The 21,284-nt window shown below is 39.1% G+C and overlaps 1 protein-coding gene across 1 annotated transcript in view; it reads right to left on the reverse strand.

Moving 5' to 3' along the window:
* The window catches only part of CSGALNACT1 (chondroitin sulfate N-acetylgalactosaminyltransferase 1), a 566,905-nt gene that overhangs the window by 191,514 nt on the left and 354,107 nt on the right, over positions 1-21,284 (reverse strand). Inside the window, exon 5 of the mRNA XM_089675301.1 lies at positions 11,594-12,487. Within this exon, the coding sequence (XP_089531427.1) occupies positions 11,594-12,278 (685 nt within the window). The 5' untranslated portion in view covers positions 12,279-12,487. The remainder of the gene's footprint in view (positions 1-11,593; positions 12,488-21,284) is intronic.

A 21,284-nucleotide genomic window follows, 5' to 3' on the forward strand; every position in this document is an offset into this window, starting at 1 on the left:
GGTTGAACTGCGATAAGTCCTGATCCATGCCTTAAAGTGTGCAGTTTTGGATAGAGTATGGAAGGGTCAGACAATTTGTTAGGCTTATAGCTGCTTGTGTCTCCATTGAGGAGATTCATCTCTCCATTTGTGCTACTGATCAATGTCAGCAAGACTGAAATCTTTCAATGAGTACATGTGAAACTCCTCTCACTTTCAGAGCTGATTCACACATATGCGGTGCGTATTGAAGCTCAGGTTTCACAGCTAATTGAAAGAGTAGTTGTTCAGTAGTTCAGGTCAGGTTTGCACCAGGTTCAGGACAGGATCAGCTCAGGATCTTATCCTGTTTACACATATGCAGTTTAGTAATAGTTCCCATAGAAGTCAATAGCCTGTAATCCCCACCTGAACCGGACCGCACTGCTCTGAAATTGGACATGACTCTTTTTAAAACCGCACTGAATCCGCACCGCGAGTGCGCCAGACATATGTGAACAGGCACCATAGGAAGCAATGTTTTTTCACATGTCATGTGGATTGGATGAGGTTCAAACCACATTCAATCCGCATATATGTGAAGGGGCACTCAGAGATCTTTCTCTTTCTGTTGCGTTGTTGGGTCAGAATGCGAACAGAAATCTCCCCAATGGTACACAGGCAGCAAAAAATAACCTACGGGTTTTAATCCTTCTATACTCCGAAAAAAGTAAAAGGGTTTTTACCATGCATACATTTTTACGCTCTTGAACTTTGCAGCCTTACAACTTTGGCGGCACTCACAGTTAAACTTTACAGGTAGTACTTCTGCCAATTCAAGTATACAACACCACCCATTATGCTTGGTACTCACATTCTAGGGCAACTGCCTCATGAGGTTGGGTTTATTAAATTACATACACTACTAAGCACCTTGTACCACCCAATGGAAGGGCAAAACTATTGCTATGCTTGGGACACCTTTCCTTCATGGCCTCCTAAAAAAAAATCACTGTATTAGAGTTCTACAATTGTTGAACCCATACAACATACCCTTATCACTGTGCAAAAAACAAAAGTTATCCAATTGACTATATTAGTCAATTGTTAATAGGTATATAGCTCATCGCTAGCAAACCTACAGAGAAATGGCTGATTTCCATTGTGGCCTGGGCTGGTGACATGAAGTTGTCCATATTCATACCCAGCGCTAAGATCATGGCAATAGAATATGTTGCTTTCCTGTGTAGCTCTGCTCTGCAAGGAATAGGAGACCACATTACCAAGCCACAATATCAGCAACATTTGACAATTAATGGCCTAAGATCTAGAACACTTTCAAGAAGACCAGCAAATGCCTCAGGCTTCTGTTATTCATGCTGGTAGACTGATAATGTAAGAGATTGAGACGCTAAGCCGGGTGTCGGCAAACTGCGTCACCAGAGCCGCATGCGGCTCTTTTTCACCTTTGCTGCGGCTCCGGAGCACACTGCCCACCAGGTGACAGGCAATAGGGTTGCCGTAGCTCAGTGGTCACCAAGCCGCGGCTCTTTTAATGCAGCTCTTCTGTGTGCCGGGCGCCCGCTCCCCTCCCTCCTCTCGGGCGGCCGCCCCAAAAGTCAGGACTCTGCAGGTAGCCCAGCAATGGGCAAACTACGGCCCGGCGGACCTTTTAATCCAGCCCGCGGAGCGTGGCAAACATTGGCTGTCAGGATGTAGGCGGGGCAGCGTGACGAACTCCTCTCCTCTCACAGTCCGCCCTGAAGACCGGAACGGCGCAGAAACACGGCGAGAGGAACGCGCGGAGCAAAGGTAAGTGAATTGACACAATATGGGGAATGAATTACTATAGGGGGGATGAATTACTATAGGGGGGATGAATTACTATATGGGGGATGAATTACTATGGGGGATGAATTACTATATGGGGGATGAATTACTATATGGGGGATGAATTACTATGGGGGATGAATTACTATATGGGGGATGGCGAGATTTGGCTCAGTTGAAAAAAAAGGTTGCCCACCACTGACCTAAGGCTATGATTGTAATTATGACGATACACTGTGGCCCTGATTAACCTTTTGCTTACTGGGCCCTTAAACCCCCTTCATGACCAGAGCGCTTTTTGCAATATATGCAGTGTCGGATTTGTTTTAAATGTTGCAATGGTTTTGCGGCTCCCAGTCTTTTTTTCCCTCTCGGAAACGGGTCCAAGTGGCTCTTTATGTCTTAAAGGTTGCAGACCCCTGCGCTAAGCCATTCACTAAGCAAATAAAACTAACAAACAAAATCACAATAAGTATTTGTTACATTAAATAAATGATTTTCCGTAAGCCCTTTCTGTGTTTAAATATGGCTTGGTAGAAATATGTAGTATAACAGCTGCATGATTGTTTAAAGGAATTATACAATTATACATTTTTAAAATAATTTTTTTTTATATCAGATAACGTTTTATATCAGGTTAGCTCCTCTAAAATAAAGCTTACTCCAACAACCTCAGTTATATAAACAAGCTTTATCCAACTAGTCACAATGGAATCTGTGATATCAGAGCCATTTAGTACATAAAGGCTCAATAACATAGTGGGTAGCATTACCAAAGAATCTCACCTCAGAAATTGTGCAGATACGGCCAAGTGAGACATTTCATCTCTAGCAGACATCAACCATTTCTATCTATATTACATTCTGACTTTATTTCTAATCCAGTTTTTGCAAAACAAGTAATATCTGTAATAAATTTCCAACCTTCTCACATCAATATCATGAGATTTTGGGAAGAGAAAACTGTAATGGTGCTAGAAGATGCTTAGAAATATTTGTTTACGTACGAATATATGAATAGGCAAATTTGTTTAAACCTGTAAAAGAAAAAGCCTACATAATGTTCTACAAATGATATATCAGTCCTGTGAAACTACCCATGTTCTGCCTCCAGCAGGAATATTTATTATACCTGAACAGCCTGTAATATTAAATTTAGCCAGAAGATGTTTTGCAGAAACCAGAAATTGTTTAATTAATAAAAAATTACCCATCATCTTTCATTCTAAGAAAATGAAACAGGTGCATCCTGGGAGCTCAGACTCCATTTTAAGAACTGATGGAAAGCAACCAGCCATAATTCTCTGTAGCACATGTCATGGACTGAACTTACATTCCCCTACAGGCAACATCGCTGGTAAGCATGAACCTATTGCCATCTACAGTCTAATTATTCATTGTCATTTCTGTATGTTTCATACATTGATTGAATGTATTTCTTATCTATTTTTTTCAATAGTTTTACCCTGTTTTATTAATAAAGCTTCAAGATTGCATTCAGTCTGGCTTCTTGCAGATTAGGAGAGTTTAGCTGCATGTAGAGTTACACACAGGGAAATGTGTAGCGAGGACAGAACAACCTACTTACATGTCTTTCTGACAAATGCTTCTGGGGCTGCACTACTCAACAGCAGCTCTCAATCCTATTGGGGTTCTTGTTTCTTAATAAAACTGATCTAGTCTAATTCTTTACAAAATCTGTCCACTGATACTAAAAACATGTACCATTTTAGAGCCTTGGTCTGCTGTTTTTGCAAACTATCCTGTAGCAGTTTGAACACATTATCAAACAATTCTGCTGCGCTACCAAATGTATGGCTAAAGCTTCAAACTGCTTCTTATGAGACATGGGTCTATTATTTCAAATCTAAATTTGGTATTCCTTGATTACTTTCTTACTCCTTCTTATACTGTCACTGGCCATTATTTGCTTTAATTATTCAGTTTTTGCTCTCTTTATTCCTCTACTTTTATCATTATTATGCAGTCAACACCCTGAATAATATAATCAATTACATTACTGAAAATATTGCTCTATTATTTTTTTCCACATAACATAGATAGAAAGAAAGATAGATAAATCAGAAAAATGTTATTTCAGTCACTAGTGAAAAGTGCAGTCTTTGTTATAATATACGTATAGTAGAATTGTAGTATGACAAATTCAAGAACCATGATGTTATTCTTGCTTCTTGCCATTTCTAGGAAAATGTTACCTTTGATCTTCACTTTTTGCCAAGCAACATATAAAAAGCAGCAAGCTATAAAAATCATAATGTGGCATGGTAGTGTTGCAAGTACACTGGTCAAAAAATTAAAGGAACACTTTTAATCAGAGCATAGCATCAAGTCAATTAAACTTTTGGGATATTGATCTGGTCAGATAAGTAGCAGAGGGGGTTGTTAATCAGTTTCAGCTGCTTTGGTGTTAATTAAATTAATAACAGGTGCACTAGATGGGTAACAATGAGACAACACCCAAAACAGGAATGGTTTTACAGGTGGAGGCCACTGACATATTTATCCCTACTCATCTTTTCTGACAGTTTTTCACTAGTTGCATTTGGCTAGGGTCATTGTTACTACTGGTAGCATGAGGCAATACATGGACTGTACAGAGGTTGCACAGGCAGTCCAACTCCTCCAGGATGGCACATCAATACGTGCCATTGTCAGATGGTTTGCTGTGTCTCCCAGCACAGTCTTAAGAGCATGGAGGAGTTTCCAGGAGACAGGCAGTTACTCTAGGAGAGCTGGACAGGGCCATAGAAGGTCTTTAACCCATCAGCAGGACTGGTATCTGCTCCTTTGTGCAAGGAGGAACAGGATGAGCACTGCCAGAACCCTTCAAAATGACCTCCAGTAGCCAACTGGTGTGAATGTCTTTGACCAAACAATCAGAAACAGACTACATGAGGGTGGACTGAGGGCCCGACATCCTCTAGTGGGCCCTGTGCACACTGCCCAGCACCATAGAGCTCGATTGGCATTTACCATTGAACACCAGAATTGGCAGGTACGCCACTGGCACCCTGTGCTTTTCGCAGATGAGAGGAGGTTCACCCTGAGCACATGTGACAGACGTGAAAGGGTCTGGAGAAGCTGTGGAGAACGTTATGCTGCCTGTAACATCATTCACCATGATCGTTTTGGTGGTGTCTCAGTGATGGTCTGGGGAGGCATATCTATGGAGGGACGCACAGACCACCATCAGGTATCGGAATGAAATCCTTGGACCCATTGTCAGACCCTACGCTGGTGCAGTGGGTCTTGGGTTCCTCCTGGAGCATGATAATGCTTGGCCTCATGTGGCGAGAGTATGCAGGCAGTTCCTGGAGGATGAAGGAATTAATAACATTGAATGGCCCCCATGCCTGACCTAAATCCAATAGAACACCTCTGGGATATCATGTTTCAGTCCATCCGACACTGCCAGGTTGCAGCTCAGACTGTCCAGGAGCTCAGTGATGCCCTGGTCCAGATCTGGGAGGAAATACCCTAGGACACCACCCATCGTCTCATTAGGAGTATGCCCCAAAGTTGTCAGGCATGCATACAAGTATGTGGGGGCCATACAAACTACTGAGTACCATTTTTAGTTGCTGCAATGAAATTTCAGCAAAATGGACTAACCTGCTGCATCAATTTTTCACTTTGATTTTCAGGGTGTCTTTGAATTCTGTCCTCTGTAGGTTTTTCATTTTCATCAAACGATGGGACAGCCTTACATTTCTAACACATTACCCAGTCCGTATCATTATATATATCCAGTATGATATTTTTCCCCATTGAAATCTGAGGTGCTTTCAAAGTGTTCCTTTAATTTTGTTTGAGCAGTGTACTATGTACTATAGGCTCATTGTTTCAGGCATACAATTATAACCGCTAAAGTCCTACTATGTATGTTGAAGGCTGTGATAACCCTCCTTCACATTTGCTTTCACCAAATAAGCTATGAGGTTGATTTACTAAAACGGGAGAGTGCAAAATCTGGTGCGCCTGTGCATGGCAGCCAATCAGCTGGTTCAATTAAACTTTTACAAAAAAAAAACTGGAAGCTGATTGGTTTCTAGGCAGAGCTGCACCAAATTTTGCACTCTCTAGTTTTAGTAAATCAACCCCTATGTGTCTGATCTCCACCTGATAAGTCACTAATCTGGAACAAAATTATATTGCTTAGTTAAAACATATGCATATATAAATATTTTTAGCTTTTACCATTCAATAAGTAGAATTGCATAGCTGGCAATCCTAATGACACTATAATAAATTATGAGCCCTGATTCGTAACCCTGTAAATATACTGGAACAATCTGGAATAATCTGGAACAAACATGTGCAAATTAGGTGTTCTAAGAATTGATATAAATATGCTTTTTCAGAGACAGTAATTTACTAAGTAGCAGTTCGAAGAAAAGGATGACATGGCAACTTATACGTTTTTGTTTTGATGGTTTTCCCTTATTGGGTTAGGGCACAAAAACTACAGCATGTAGAATTAGTAGCTCAAAACATCTGTTCTCCCCAGGGGCGGACTGACCATTTAGGCATTTGGGCTCCGCCCGAAGGCCCGGGGTCAGTAGGGGGCCCCATGAGATTCCCCTGGTACCTTTTCATAGTCTTTTTTGAGTGTGGGTGAGGACACAGGGGCCCCATGATTCCCTATTGCGCAGGGGCCCCATGAGTTGTCAGTCCGCTCCTGGTCCCCCCCAATGTGTATGTGTCTAATACATTTGTTAGACACATACACGTTGTGCCACAATGCACTATATTAGCTATTATTATCTACTTTACAGGATGCCTCCACTGTGTTTTTAAAGCCAAACTAAATCCTTCTATCCTTTACAGCCAAGGAAGGCACTGTCCCCCTTCTGTTTGATCTACAGTTGCCATAGTGGTGCACATGCAATCAGGTATGACACCAGCCATTTGATGGCTTTAGTTTGGTTGAGAGCAAGTGTGACAGTCACGGCATGCCAAAAAAATTAACTGTTTGGGAAACAGTTAAATCGATGTGTTTAGTTCCGCCATAAGCACCCTAACAATACCCCTGATACATTATTATACAATAGACACTACACAAAAATGTAACATCACAAGTGGAAATTATTGCAAACCAAGGAAAAATAGAATGAGCATTTGGCTCAAACAAATCACAGATGCTTAAAAAAAGAACATCTGGAAAAATACTTTTATAGATATTTCAGATATATTTCTAAGAAAAGCAATTACTGTGCACAGTATTTTAGCTAAATGCAGCCTGCCCAAAACAAAATATTTTGCAAGGGTTTTCATAATGAGACGTGTTACAGTATGTTCAAATCATACACATTGGGAAGTGTCTAAAAACTGACTGATGGTCTATGCTGCCTTTTAGCAGCCAATACGACTTACACCTGCACTGCTATAAAGCAATGCAGACTTTCAATAACAGTTCTCACACACTGTGATAAATAGAACAAATAGTGATTTAGATATAACCCCCTGAACACACCAAGCTGTATTACATCAAAGCATAATTATTTGGATTTCTGTATTAAGATACAAATTTACAAACTAAATAAGATTTTTTTTTCTACAGGGTGTACCACTTTGATTTTGATTTAAGTGTCCAGGACAGGTTGATAGCTTTCACTTGCAAATGCCAGAATGAATTTATAACAAACTCATGAGTCAGGTACTCATTTTCATATTGAATGAAGCAATGGACCTGTTGGCAGAAACAAGTAATGAGTGCTGCAAGACATTTAAATTGCATTCTAGCTGATTTATTACAAACAAATTTATATGGGTACTATATATGGGTAATTTTTAAGACGTGAATAAAGGAAGATAAAATTATATTGCTTAGTTAAAACTTATGCATATATAAATATTTTTAGCTTTTACCATTCAATAAGTAGAATTGCATAGCTGGCAATCCTAATGACACTATAATAAATTATGTAACCCTGTGAATATACTGTATGTAGACTATCAAAAATGGTTTTGTTAGTGTAGCATAAATCTTATTTAAAGGGCACCAGTCACCTTCAAACATCTTCAATAATCTGAATATCCAACCTGAATTGCTGTAATAGTGCAACCTTACCTCTTAGGGACCATATGATTTTCTCTTTATCAGAGTAAAACTGTCAGAAGTGTCAGCTTGTGAGGACATCACATCTTACTAGATACAGACTATTAAAACTTTTATTACTTATACAATGCTTTTAAAGAAACCCAATTAGTAATGGGTATTTGTAATTATCTGGATCTCCACCTTTGAAAAGGATGTAACAGTGCAGTATTACCTTTCAGAAGTGTCAAACAATAAGGTTGTCATATTGGCTGCTTAGACTGATAAAATACTTTCAGAAAACAGTAGCAAATTTTTTATAAAAATTACATGAAATAAAACTTATACCTTTGTTATTTGACTAATATAATCCTCCTGCAACCTAGATTTAGTTTTAATTATCAGCCCTGAGCATAGGCATAGAACTTATTTAGCGCAGACCATCACCCCATTTTAGTTCTTATATTGGCCTACCTCCAGCCTCCTCTTCCTCCCTCTCTTGGAGGATACAATTCTTTAATATCAATATTTAAAAGATGTTTTTGTGCTGCAAAGCAGCACTTCTACATTGATAGCCTATATGAGCATACCGTTTGTGTCCCCCTGACCCCCCTGTCCCCTATATCCAGAATTAAATGTGTCACATGGTTTCAGATCCTGATGAACTCTGTGGCACATCTGCACATGTGCAGGTATCCCAGCATATCTTTGCAAATGTTAGGCAAATACTCTGTGCGTGTGCAGGTGTGCTAAAGGGCTCTGCCACGACCCAAATGCCAGGCACAGTCCTTTAGCACATCTGAGCACATGCCATATTGGTGGCAGTGTGTGTGTAAATATTTACTCTTATTGATTTATGTGTGCCTGGTTGGTGAACCCCTGGATTTCTTTAAAAAGAGGGCCCACCCCTGTGTGATCCAAAAAGAAAGTGGTGATAGTAGTAAAATGACAGGCGAATTTAGGTGGAGTCTAGAAACCCCCTTCATAATAGGAGGGTGACCAAGTATTTGCCTGTTCACAGGTGAATGAGTACAGGGGTATATTAATAGTCCTTACACAATCCAATAAATAGTTAAAGTGGTTTTAAAGTTAAAAGGTTTTTCACCCTAATGCATTCCCTGAATCAATCCAGCGCTGCACCTGGCTGCATCTCTTCTCTCCATGCTGAAAGCAGTGAAAGCCATTGGTTCCTGCTGCGTGTCTATGGATGCACACAGTCCAGCTCGAGAGAACACCTGCGCATGTGACCCCATAACACACAGCTTACTATGGAGGCACACACAGAAGTAGAGGAGTGGACAGTGCTGGAAGGGGACCCCAGAAGAGGAGGTAAGGGCAGTGGCATCCCAAGGCAGGTGTGGGGGGTGTGCGCTGTACCGGGTGACACCACCGCACAGGGTGACACCGGACCCGCCCCACGAAAAGGTAAGTTGTAAAGCAAGCCGACGATCCACGCAGGATGGATCTGATCTGCGGATTGAGCATAATGGATCTGAGTCTGATCCATTATGCTCCCCAATCCGCAGATCCGATCCATTCTGCGGGGATCGTTGGAGTGGATGTCACCAAGTGTTATCGCACCGGGTGACACCAACCCTAGGGACACCCCTGGGTAAGGGACCGCTCTGTGCAATACCAATACCTTATGTTTATTATTTTAATAAAAAAATAAAAATGCCTTTATAACCGCTTTAAGAGTTAAAAAAAAAAATGTATCCATCAATCAAGACATCCAGCAAGGTAATCTGCTTAAATCACGGTGACCCTTTCTCCACTGATCTGTACATGGAGCGCTCCCACCGCTAAACTACACATTCCAGGCTGTGCTAAGATAGCCAGGAATCCCTTGTGACATTATTGACCAAATGCGGTCAGTGACATCATCAGGAATTTCCAACAGTAAAGTGAAATTACCATAGCTGGAAATCTGTCATTTAGCATTGGAGTGTGGCAGCCAACCTTCTGATGGTGTAGTACCAGAAGCACCTTCCTACATTGCAGGAAAGCTGATGCCTCCTGGGATATATGACATTGGTATCCCAGGAAGCCAAGGATGGGTCTGGGTAAGGGATAATAATGTACTCACTTCCCTGGGATGGAGTGGATATCCAGTACACAGAGGTGGAGAAGTGATCCTCAACATTGGGACAAGAGTACTTTGAAAGGGCAGAAGGGGGCTTCTATGCAATTTTGTTGACAATACTTTGCTGAATTATATACCAGCCCTGCAGTAGTTTATAACAGCCTTTCTCAACCAGGGACTGGGGTGCATTCAGGCTTTTTCAGGGGTGCCTTGGCAAAATGCTTAAAAACTGGCCAAAAAATTGTATACAAGCCAGCAGGTGGAACAAGCCTGCCTTTTAGTTACACAAAGCCACAGGTTTCCATTGTGCACTTTTACAACCTGCCAGCTGCCAGCATCTTAACAAAAAATTACGTAATTAGTTGATAATGAGGACGTCTGGTGCCAGTACAGCATCCTTGCCTCTCCTTCAGCAGTGGGGTCACATTAGTAGAGTGAGGGAGAGAAACTGAGGGAGAAACATTGGAATACTAGTCAGTACCAGTTTGGAAATAAATATTTACTTTAGAAGAATAAATCCCCTCTAACGTTGAGTGTCCTATTGCGTGGATGTTGCTGCATTATGTAAAACTATTAGAATATGTTTTTACATTTTAGAATGGAGTGCCTTTAGATTATGCAGAATGTGAAAGACACCCTTGAGATTGTCCATAATTTTAAAGGGTGCCTTGATTAAAAAATGTTGAGAAACACCTGTTTAAAATTTAACAATGTAAGTAGACAGACCACCACTGACTTTACAAACTGCATGAGTATGGGCACATTAGCATTTTCCCAAACAAAAACAGCATCCCTAGCCATGAACAAGAAACAAACAAACCCAGATATACATGTTAGACATTTTTTATATTTGTGCATAGGGGCTCTTGTTTATTATGCACTGGATGAATTCAAGGAAGTGCTAGCTACTTGCTAACTGAGATACCCAAGTACCTCTCTTTGAATAATATTGTTCCAGGCCGACTTGATAGCATGCATCTTTAAGACACACTCGGGGAGATTTACTAAAGAGTGCAAAATCTGGTGCAGCTCTGTATAGAAACCAATCATCTTCCATTTTTTTATTAAAGTTTAACTGAACAAGCTTAAGTTAGGAGCTGATTGGCTATCATGTACACTAGATTTTGCACTCTCCAGTTTTAGTAAATGAACCCCATTGTAAACATGCTTTGCACCAGTTTACTGCAGTGACACATATAATTTAAGTGATGTAAATACATGATAACATGTGTTGGTGGCCCAGCAAACAAGGCCTAACAACCCAAATGTATTCTCAGACTATTTATTATATGCACTGTTCGCTGAGTATGCTGAACCACAAAAGGGTACTTAGAACTAATTAGCTTACAAATGTGGTTTGCAATGCAGTACATGCTCCAAGCACATGCCATCTAAATGCTTGTTTTCCTTCATTTAAAGTAGAATTTTCTCTCCTGTCTTTGGAGTTATCTTATTTTAGTTATGTGATTGCAAAAACATGGAAAGTAAAATTGCCATAGTGTAAGGTTTAGGGAGGGTACCACAGTGTACATCTGCATTTCATTTTAGTAAATCAGGCCAAACAACAGATTGCACATTTATGAAATGTCAAAAACAAAGGCCAAGCTGCAGTTTTCAAACAAAAAATGGGAAATTATTTTATCATCACCATTAGAACTATTTACCTTCAATAAAGTTGGCTGAAGTATACATTCGTCTATGTGTATTGCTTCCATCCTCAGGACTGTTCAGCATGTCCACTGCCACCTCAATAGCTTCTGATAGCTCATCCCGTTTATCCTTCCTTACAGGCTTTTCTTCTGGGTGGCGAGTAAGTCCTGTTTCCAGCTGGTACACTTTCTGCAGAGTGAAGCTATCGAATGGAATAGCGGCATATTCAGTGGGGACCTTTACACCATTATGTACTTCAGCTTTGTTGACCTGGGAATGTAGAAAGTCTAAGAGGTCTGTCTGTGTCTTTTCAGGACTGGCATGGTCAAAGGTCACAGTGAGGGAATCAGTGTAGTGACCTTGAACACTTTTGAGTTGTTCACTGCGTTCTTGAAGCTCATCTTTCAATTGGGCTATTTGTTTTTTCAGACTAGTAATATAATTCCGATGTTCTTCCTCACGCTCCTGCAAGATAGCATGGTAGCCTTCTTTCCCAGTTGGGCTATTAATTCGTGGCAGTATGAGTTGTTCATCTTCAGCTCTTGGAGTGCATGCTAGCATATACAATACAGAAACTATACAGCAAAGACAGACGAGAAGGATCCCCACCCGAGAAACCCAACTCAGAAGTCCTCGCCGTACCATCCTCACATTTAAGGGAAGAAATAAATCTTCATCCTGATATGCAATGAGGTCCATACGCAGCAAAAGTACAAATGATCCACATAGAGAAGCAGTACATAATCCAGCACTGTCCCATTAAGATAGGATTGTTATCCTTACATTGCAAGAGTACAAAAAAATTTTGTAAACCAAAGCTCACAATAAGGCACATGGATATTTCCAGGCTCCAGAATGAACTGGATCATTGCATTAGTGGTTTTCAGCTGTTACACATAAAGATGAATCTAGAAAAAGAGAATCAAATATCAGTTATAATTTACTCAAACCATTGGATTATAGCATAATATATATTTAAAGTAAACTTAATATAAAAAAAAAGAAATGGAAACCAAGACACACACAAAAAATAAGCACCATAAGGGCCCTGTACATTCCTCTTGTTATTAATCCTGGTGCTATAACATCCCAGGATTACAATAACAAGGACCAATCAGCACAAACAGACAATTTAAAAGACTTATAAATCAATGTTGCAAGCTGAACACTTAAGGCACAATCCACATAACCTCATTAAAAAATGACAAACACACAAAGTGCAGAGCAATAATGCACATTTATATCAAAATACAACTAAATCCAACAGAAAATCCATAAATCACTGTTGATAGTCAGTAAAACAGTTGAATATTCCAGTGGTTCAAATTAGTGCATTAGTGGATTATACATCCAAGTGTAGAGGTGCATAATCCCTATGTTCCTATGCAATATAGTGAAACTCCCACAGGCAAGCCCTCCCTAAATATAAAAATATGTCAAGACCACTTGACAGATCACTAAAGCAATCATACTGTGGAATTCAGAAAAAAGTGTTTCCATGCTTCAACATTCAAGAAGTCGGTATTTATCTAAATTGGAACTACTATTTTGGGGTTTGCCCACTAACAATGAAAACATTCTTCAGTATTCTATACTCACTAAATATATTATATGAGCACTACTGAATGTAATATATGAAAACACAATTTACAGCTTAGCAGCAGCTGATGTCCCTCATTCACAGGGAATTGAACCTAGTGAACACTGAATTACACACTGCAGAGAAAAACACACAGCTGTAATAAGATTTCATAAGAATAAGAATAAGAATCTGTTGACATAGATTTTCGTGATTTACCTAAGCAGTCCATTTCCCCACAAGAATTAGACATTATGGGGAGGATTTACTAAAACTGGAGCACTCAGAATTTGGTGCAGCTGTGCATGGTAGCCAATCAGCTTTTAAATTGTTCAATTAGGCTTAATTGAACAATTTAAAAGCTGATTGGCTTTATCAGTAAAACCTGGGAGCTGATTGGTTTCTATGCAGAGCTGAATCAGATTTTGTACTATGCAGTTTTGGTAAATACCCCCCTAAAAAGCTGGCATACGTTTATTGTATTAGATAAATCCAAAACCATATTGGTTAGTTGTGGCTAGAGCAGGGAAGAGTTAAGACCCCTGAAATTTTTTATTTTGCTGTCTATTTGCTGTTGGGAAGAATTCCTTTCACTTCCTGTCCTGGAGACACACCTATCCATTAAAGCGGAAGTAAACTCTACTTAAAAAGTAAAAGTTTTCCCCTGCAAGACAAAGGCATAATATGCTAGTATGCATCGTATACTAACACATTATGTGAAACTTACCTTAAAATGAAGCCCTCCACCGCTGTTAGGGCTTCCAGCTTCACTCGGTCCTTCCGGGTTCACGGGCTCCGGTGGCTTGAATGGCGAGCCGCGATGACGTCACTCCACCACATGCACGCAGGAGTCACTTTTTATGGCACACAGCTCTGAAGGAATGGCACGGGCATGCGCCGGTGCTCTACACAAATAAATATCTCCTAAACGGTGCATGTTTAGGAGATATTTACAGTACCTACAGGTAAGCATTATTATAAATTTACCTGTAGGTACACGTTAGAAAACAGACTTTACAACCAATTTAACAACTCAAAAATGTTGAATTTCCCATAATTTTATTGAAGAAACTGTTCATCAATACCCACAATGAAGGTAAAGCTCCCCAACGAAGAAACAGGCAGCTATAATACCTGACAGAAGTTGTAATCCTTCCACAGTATATCAAAAACTACAAAATATAAAACAAAATTTATTTCTTGGAACACTTTTCTAGCTAAAAAAAAAAAATGATCTTGTTTAATAATTTGCGTTAAAAAAAGAATTTTTTGTTGCATTACATTTGCAGATATTTGTGAAAGCTGCACTGCCTTGTCAAGACCCCTTGGTATAGTACGGTCCAACTCTAATCTATGGGAGACTGCATGTAGTAGCATTTATAGCAAATGCTACATTAAGGTCAGATATGTCTATAGACATTTCATTCCTTCTTAAAGGCACAAGGACACACTAGAAGCCCAGTAGAGCACAATGGCAGCTGATGGTGTCCAATATGTCCCTGTGCCAATTCTAGTAAGCTAATCAAAAATAGAAATCACCACAATTTCTACTTAGCTTTTAGAAAAATGTGCACCTGAAAGGGCTTTGCACAGAGCACCTGCAACCTTTAAGTCTCTCATAGAGTTAAGACTGCACTATACATGTAGTATAGGGCCCTTGGATATGCCAGCTAATAGATTTGAACTAAATAGTTTTTCGTTTTTCTGTTCCCATGGGCTGACATAGATTATTTACTGTTATTTTCCTTTTATATAAATTTTTACATAAATGGCAAACATGTCATTGCATTACTATACCATCATTTGGAGTAAGCCCACTGTAGATTTTCCAGCAGCAGCACTAATTCAGAATTTTATATCACAGTTTCCTATTATTAATCCATTATTTCATCCATGAAATATATAATTACATTGCATGACAATTACATTACAAATTGCAAACTTGTATTTGTTTCCAGCTAGCATATTGTGACAAAAGGCACTCAGTTCTTTTCCTGTCATCAGATACTATTACTTTTAAACAGGGCTTTTTTTCAGCAGAAACATGGGGGAGCGCACATCCAGCACCTCCAGCACTGAATGTATGTAATGGCAAGGGGCGCTAGGGGTTGCTGGAGGGTCTACTGATGCTGGCTTCTGGGGGATCTATTGTCGCTGGAGTAGATCTATTTAGGCGGGGGGGGGAAGAGGGGGTGTCTATTGTTGCTGGGGAGGACTATTGTTGTTGGTGGGGGATGTATTTTTGTTGAGGGTGGGTGTTATGTTGCTGGGTGGACATTTGTTGCTAGGAGGGATGCCTTGTTGCTGGCTGCTGGAAGATCTGTTGTTACTCCTGGGGGTCTATTGTTGTTGGGGTGAATCTATTGTTGCTAGAGGGGTATTATTTTGTGGGTGGTCCATTGTTGTGGGGAGGGTCTACTGTTGAGGGTGGGGTCTATTGATGATGACTGTTGGGAGATCTGTTGTTGCTGCTTGGAGTCAATTGTTGCTGGGGTGGATCTACTATTGTTGCTGGAGGGGTATTTTGTTATGGGTGGTCCATTGTTGGTGGGAGGGTCTACTGTTGCTGGGGGATCTATTATTGCTGGCTTCAGGAAATCTATTTGACTTTCCTTGCTATCATTACCAAATTCCATACAAATTACTTAGCACCACAAAATTACACTTTGTTCTGTATTCTTTAAAAGCGGCAGTATTGGGAGTTGGGTAAGGGGAGGAATCAAGTAACGATGCTCAGAGCTGGGTAGGGGGCGGAGACAAGAGGTGACTTGCAGGGGAGTTCCTGCACCTATTCTTTGAGAAAAAAAGGCCTGCATTTAAATGTGCTGCAGAATCTTTGTGTGCTGCTGAGTGAAATGTGCTTTGTAAATGTTGTCGATAGGACACTGTATTGAGAGGCTTCTCACATCTTGAGAAGGTGTCTGCTATATATATTGGTAAGAAAAAAAAATATTTGCATTTCCCTACATCCTTATAATAGTAACCAGTTATTTCCTTAGTTGTTAATTATTATAGACTATTAACATATGGAAACAAAGAAAAATGTAACTTGCAACACAGGATGGATGTTGACCAACTCAATTAATTTTCACTTCCAAATAATTTTTTCTTTCAGTATCTCCAATTATGCTATTATGCTATTTGAACTGAAGTGATATAGTTATACTGCTCATTTCTGGAAAAAAGAAGTGCATATAACCAGACAGATTATGGTGCTGTGAACCTAAAACCCGCCACTAAACCTGTACAAATTACAGTTGAACCTTCTTTTTGAAAAGGCTTTACTGTCCTTCACATGGTCTCACTGTAGAGCTTTTTGGTCATTTTAGATCTACCTCACCATAATATGTCTGGTTAGTGCTCCAAGCCCTACCCCATAAAGGCCATTGTTTCGTTTCACTAAACTGATGATGGCCAACAAGCCTAAAAGATCTACTAAAATAAATGTATCTACATTGGGTTGTATCTGTGCTATAAACCAGTGGTTCTGGATGCACAGTTGGCTCAGGAGCGTTTGCACAGCTCCACGCACAATCCTAAAATGAGGTTTAAGCCCCTTATTTTGGAGATTTTTCCATTACGTAAACACAACATTTCTATAGCATATTCTATAATAATCCAAAATGATGTTGCCTAAAAATCCTTTAGTAAAAAAATACTGTCTAGGTAATGAATACAATGGGTATTGATGGTGAACATATATTGGAAGCCGTAGAAGACTATACGCTATATTTTCCTGGTAGAATTATGCCTAGATTTTTAAAGCTCACATATCTTTAGTCAATTTTTGTGAGACACTTAGATATTAGAAGAAGATTGTTACTTGTATCCTATAGTTTCTTCTGTGAATCAAAAATGTGCCTAATTGGCTACTTACTGTAATATAATATATAAAATATATGAATGTCAAAAAATTTGAATGCCATGTTGCTACTCATGGCAAGAAAACTGCTGCAGATGAACCACATCCTGCAGTGAATGTCCAAAGCTCTTTAATCTATGACACCAAAAGTAATACACTGGAGAAACCAGCGTTTCATATGCAGAGAAAAGTGTGTGATAACATTGTCAATGTTCTTTATGTTTGATAGTAACTCAATGTGCACACCGCCTTACATGCACTCTTGTATTTGTCATTGTGAGCCGAATAGCCATTCAATTGAAAAAATAATTGCATGCAGCTGAATAACAGAAAATCAAGCCCAAGATGCATCCACTTAGAAAAAGAATTGACACTAACAATGTACAAATTGTTATAGGCCTGTAAATTTCTCAAGACAGGTGAATATTAAGGTCCTCTTTATCCTTATGTGGGCCATACACAAATAAAGATTTCAACCACTTGCAATCAACATTCATTGACAAAAAGTTGCAATCAAAAGCTAGTTGAAAGTACAAAGAAATCTTCATTGAACTAGTCTGTAAAAGTGGGAAGAAGAAATGTTATAAATAAAATAGCTAAAAGAATCATGTATTTGTCTAGCAGACCACAAACCTTTGAACTGATTAATATAAATAATTAATATTTATATTAATAACATTAAGGATAAATATAGTTTTTATAAATCATTAATGAGTAGATCACTTTTCAGGACATTTCTAGATCACTATTATTAGTATTTCTACTGCTTACAAATGCAACTGGTTGCTGAACTGTTTTTTTATATCCAAACACTAATCAAATATGTGATATACTGCATTCTATGAAAGGCCAAAGGTAGAGGGGAGGTGAACAAATCACACTATTCTTTCCTTGGCTTTCATACACACAGTGGTTAGAAGTGCACAAGAAATAAATAGCAATTTAGATATCAAGATATCAGAGGACAGAATGGCATTCCAACCATAGAATATACCTCAGGAAAGATAACTATTGTTTACAAAGATAAATATATATATATATATATATATATATATATATATTATATATATATATATGCCTGAAGTTCTGCTTTAAGCCTGACAATTTAATGAAAACTGGACTTCATGTCCCCATGAACTTTTATCTTTATCTTATAGCTTTATTGTTTTTAAACCTGAGCTCCCGTAAAAGTAAAACTGCTCCTTTGCCCAGAGACTGGGAGAGGGACTTGGATCACCCCATCGCAGATGAATACTGGGAGAAATTATTTTTTTCGAGTATTATATCAAGCATAGCCAGCCAAATACAAGAAAGGAACTACAAGCTATTAACCAGATAATACAGATGCACAGTTACAATATGTTACACAAAATGTCCCCATTGATTCCTAACCGGTGTTGGAGTTGCGAAGAAGAGGGTGGTACCGTGCTCCATATTTGATGGACCTGCACTCATATTGGTCTATATTGATACTTCACGGTCAGAACCAAAAAATGCCTTATCTGAAGCCTGAGCCCTAATCCCTAGGCACTGGAGATCAACAAAAATCCCCAATATTAGTGAATAGACTGCTGAGCTTAATCAAATAATGAAGATGAAGAAACTAACTGCTAGCTTGCAGGAACGGCAATCAAAATTCATGGAAACTTGATGCATTTGAATGGACTTCTCCAGCTCATTTCAACTTCAGTCTTTCCTGTGATTCCAATACATTGCTCTTAGCACTAATCAAGGATGTAGTCCATTCCCGTCCAGAAACAAGCTCGAGATTTCTATAAAAATACAGCCTAATACAAGGTAATATTGTTTTTTATAACAAATTAATTGTTTGATGGGTATATCTATTCATATTCAACACATGAGGGACTAAGCCTCTTAGTTACCCTCTTTTATAAAAAAAAAAAGTCAAAATCACCCCTCAAAAGTAGAATATATAATGTTTTCCAGTAGTTTAGTATAGTAAATAATTATTTTCTGCACTGATAAAACAGTGTCTGTAGTCCAAATGGTTTTGAACCTTTCTTATTACAAACTATGTTGAAGCACTTTTTTGTGCCCCGCCTTAGGTTTCCAAACGTGTAACAAGCCCAGTGAAATAAACCCATAAGACTTGTTATTCTACATCAAATTTTTGAAACAGTAAAAATATCTGCATATTAAGTTTCATACTGTCTGAACTCACTTTCGTACCATGATATTAAAATATTAACTAAAATGATGGGCAGCAGTTACCATAGCTTTTTCAATAAATGATCTTGAAGAAAAAGATGAATTTGATAAGGAACATTTTTGAACTAATGTTGTTTATGAGCCCTGTCTCTCACACTACCAATATGTTCATAGCTTTAAATCATAAGAAAGTGCACTGGGAGTGCCATAATTTAATTTTATCTTAACAATGAACATTTAATGAATCATATCTTTACTATTTATAATCCCCTGGTCCCTGCATTTAAAACGTTTATACACATTTCAAGTGATTCTTTTCCCAGGAAACAAAGGGCACAGTTTAATATTATTTGCTGAAAATATACTGAGAGAGCTTTTTTCATAAAGTTAAATGTTTTCTGGTTTTAAAATTAACAGATCAAAATCTAATTTAGTGATATTGAAAGGAAACTTAGATTATGTTCTGCTGGATACTACAGAAATGAGCAGAAATAAAGATTAATTTAAAACTTTAGAAGCTAAAATAACTACTAGCCACTCACAATCATATAATATTAATTTTTTGATGGTCATTATGGTGATTATACACTCTAGGTTAAATGGCAGAACTTCTCTTTAAATGGTTAGGAAGGATTTTTGCTATTTAAGGCAATAGCTTTTTTTCTTTTCACCTTTAGCTCAGCCTACAGTCAGGTCCATAAGTATTGGGACATCGACACAATTCTAAAATTTTTGGCTCTATAAACCACCACAATGGATTTGAAATGAAACAAGCAAAATGTGCTTTAACTGCAGACTGTCAGCTTTAATTTGAGGGTATTTACATCCAAATCAGGTGAACAATGTAGGAATTACAACAGTTTGCATATGTGCCTCCCACTTGTTAATGGACCAAAAGTAATGGGACAATTGGCTTCTCAGCTGTTCCATGGCCAGGTGTGTGTTATTCCCTCATTATCCCAATTACAATGAGCAAATAAAAGGTCCAGAGTTCATTTCAAGTGTGCTATTTGCATTTGGAATCTGTTGCTGTCAACTCTTAAGATGAGATCCAAAGAGCTGTCACTATCAGTGAAGCAAGCCATCATTAGGCTGAAAAAACAAAACAAACCCATCAGAGAGATAGCAAAAACATTAGGCGTGGCCAAAACAATTGTCTGGAACATTCTTAAAAAGAAGGAATGGACCGGTGAGCTCTGCAACACCAAAAGACCCGGAAGACCACGGAAAACAACTGTGGTGGATGACCGAAGAATTCTTTCCCTGGTGAAGAAAGCACCCTTCACAACAGCTGGCCAGATCAAGAACACTCTCCAGGAGGTAGGTGTATGTGTGTCAAAGTCAACAATCAAGAGAAGACTTCACCAGAGTGAATACAGAGGGTGCACCAAAAGATGTAAACCATTGGTGAGCCTCAAAAACAGGAAGGCCAGATTAGAGTTTGCCAAACAACATCTAAAAAAGCCTTCACAGTTCTGGAACAACATCCTATGGACAGATGAGACCATGATCAACTTGTACCAGAGTGATGGGAAGAGAAGAGTATGGAGAAGAAAAGGAACTGCTCATGATCCTAAGCATACCACCTCATCAGTGAAGCATGGTGGTGGTAGTGTCATGGCGTGGGCATGTATGGCTGCCAATGGAACTGGTTCTCTTGTATTTATTGATGATGTGACTGCTGACAAAAGCAGCAGGATGAATTCTGAAGTGTTTCGGGCAATATTATCTGCTCATATTCAGCCAAATGCTTCAGAACTCATTGGACGCCGCTTCACAGTGCAGATGGACAATGACCCAAAGCATACTACAAAAGCAACCAAAGAGTTTTTTAAGGGAAAGAAGTGGAATGTTATGCAATGGCCAAGTCAATCACCTGACCTGAATCCGATTGAGCATGCATTTCACTTGCTGAAGACAAAACTGAGGGAAAATGCCCCAAGAACAAGCAGGAACTGAAGACAGTTGCAGTAGAGGCCTGGCAGAGCATCACCAGGGATGAAACCCAACATCTGGTGATGTCTATGCGTTCCAGACTTCAGGCTGTAATTGACTGCAAAGGATTTTCAAGCAAGTATTAAAAAGTGAAAGTTTG

Source organism: Staurois parvus, unplaced genomic scaffold (genome assembly GCF_062004578.1).
Source record: "Staurois parvus isolate SC_StPar_1 unplaced genomic scaffold, SC_StPar_1.0 ptg000013l, whole genome shotgun sequence".
Lineage (NCBI taxonomy): Eukaryota > Metazoa > Chordata > Amphibia > Anura > Ranidae > Staurois > Staurois parvus.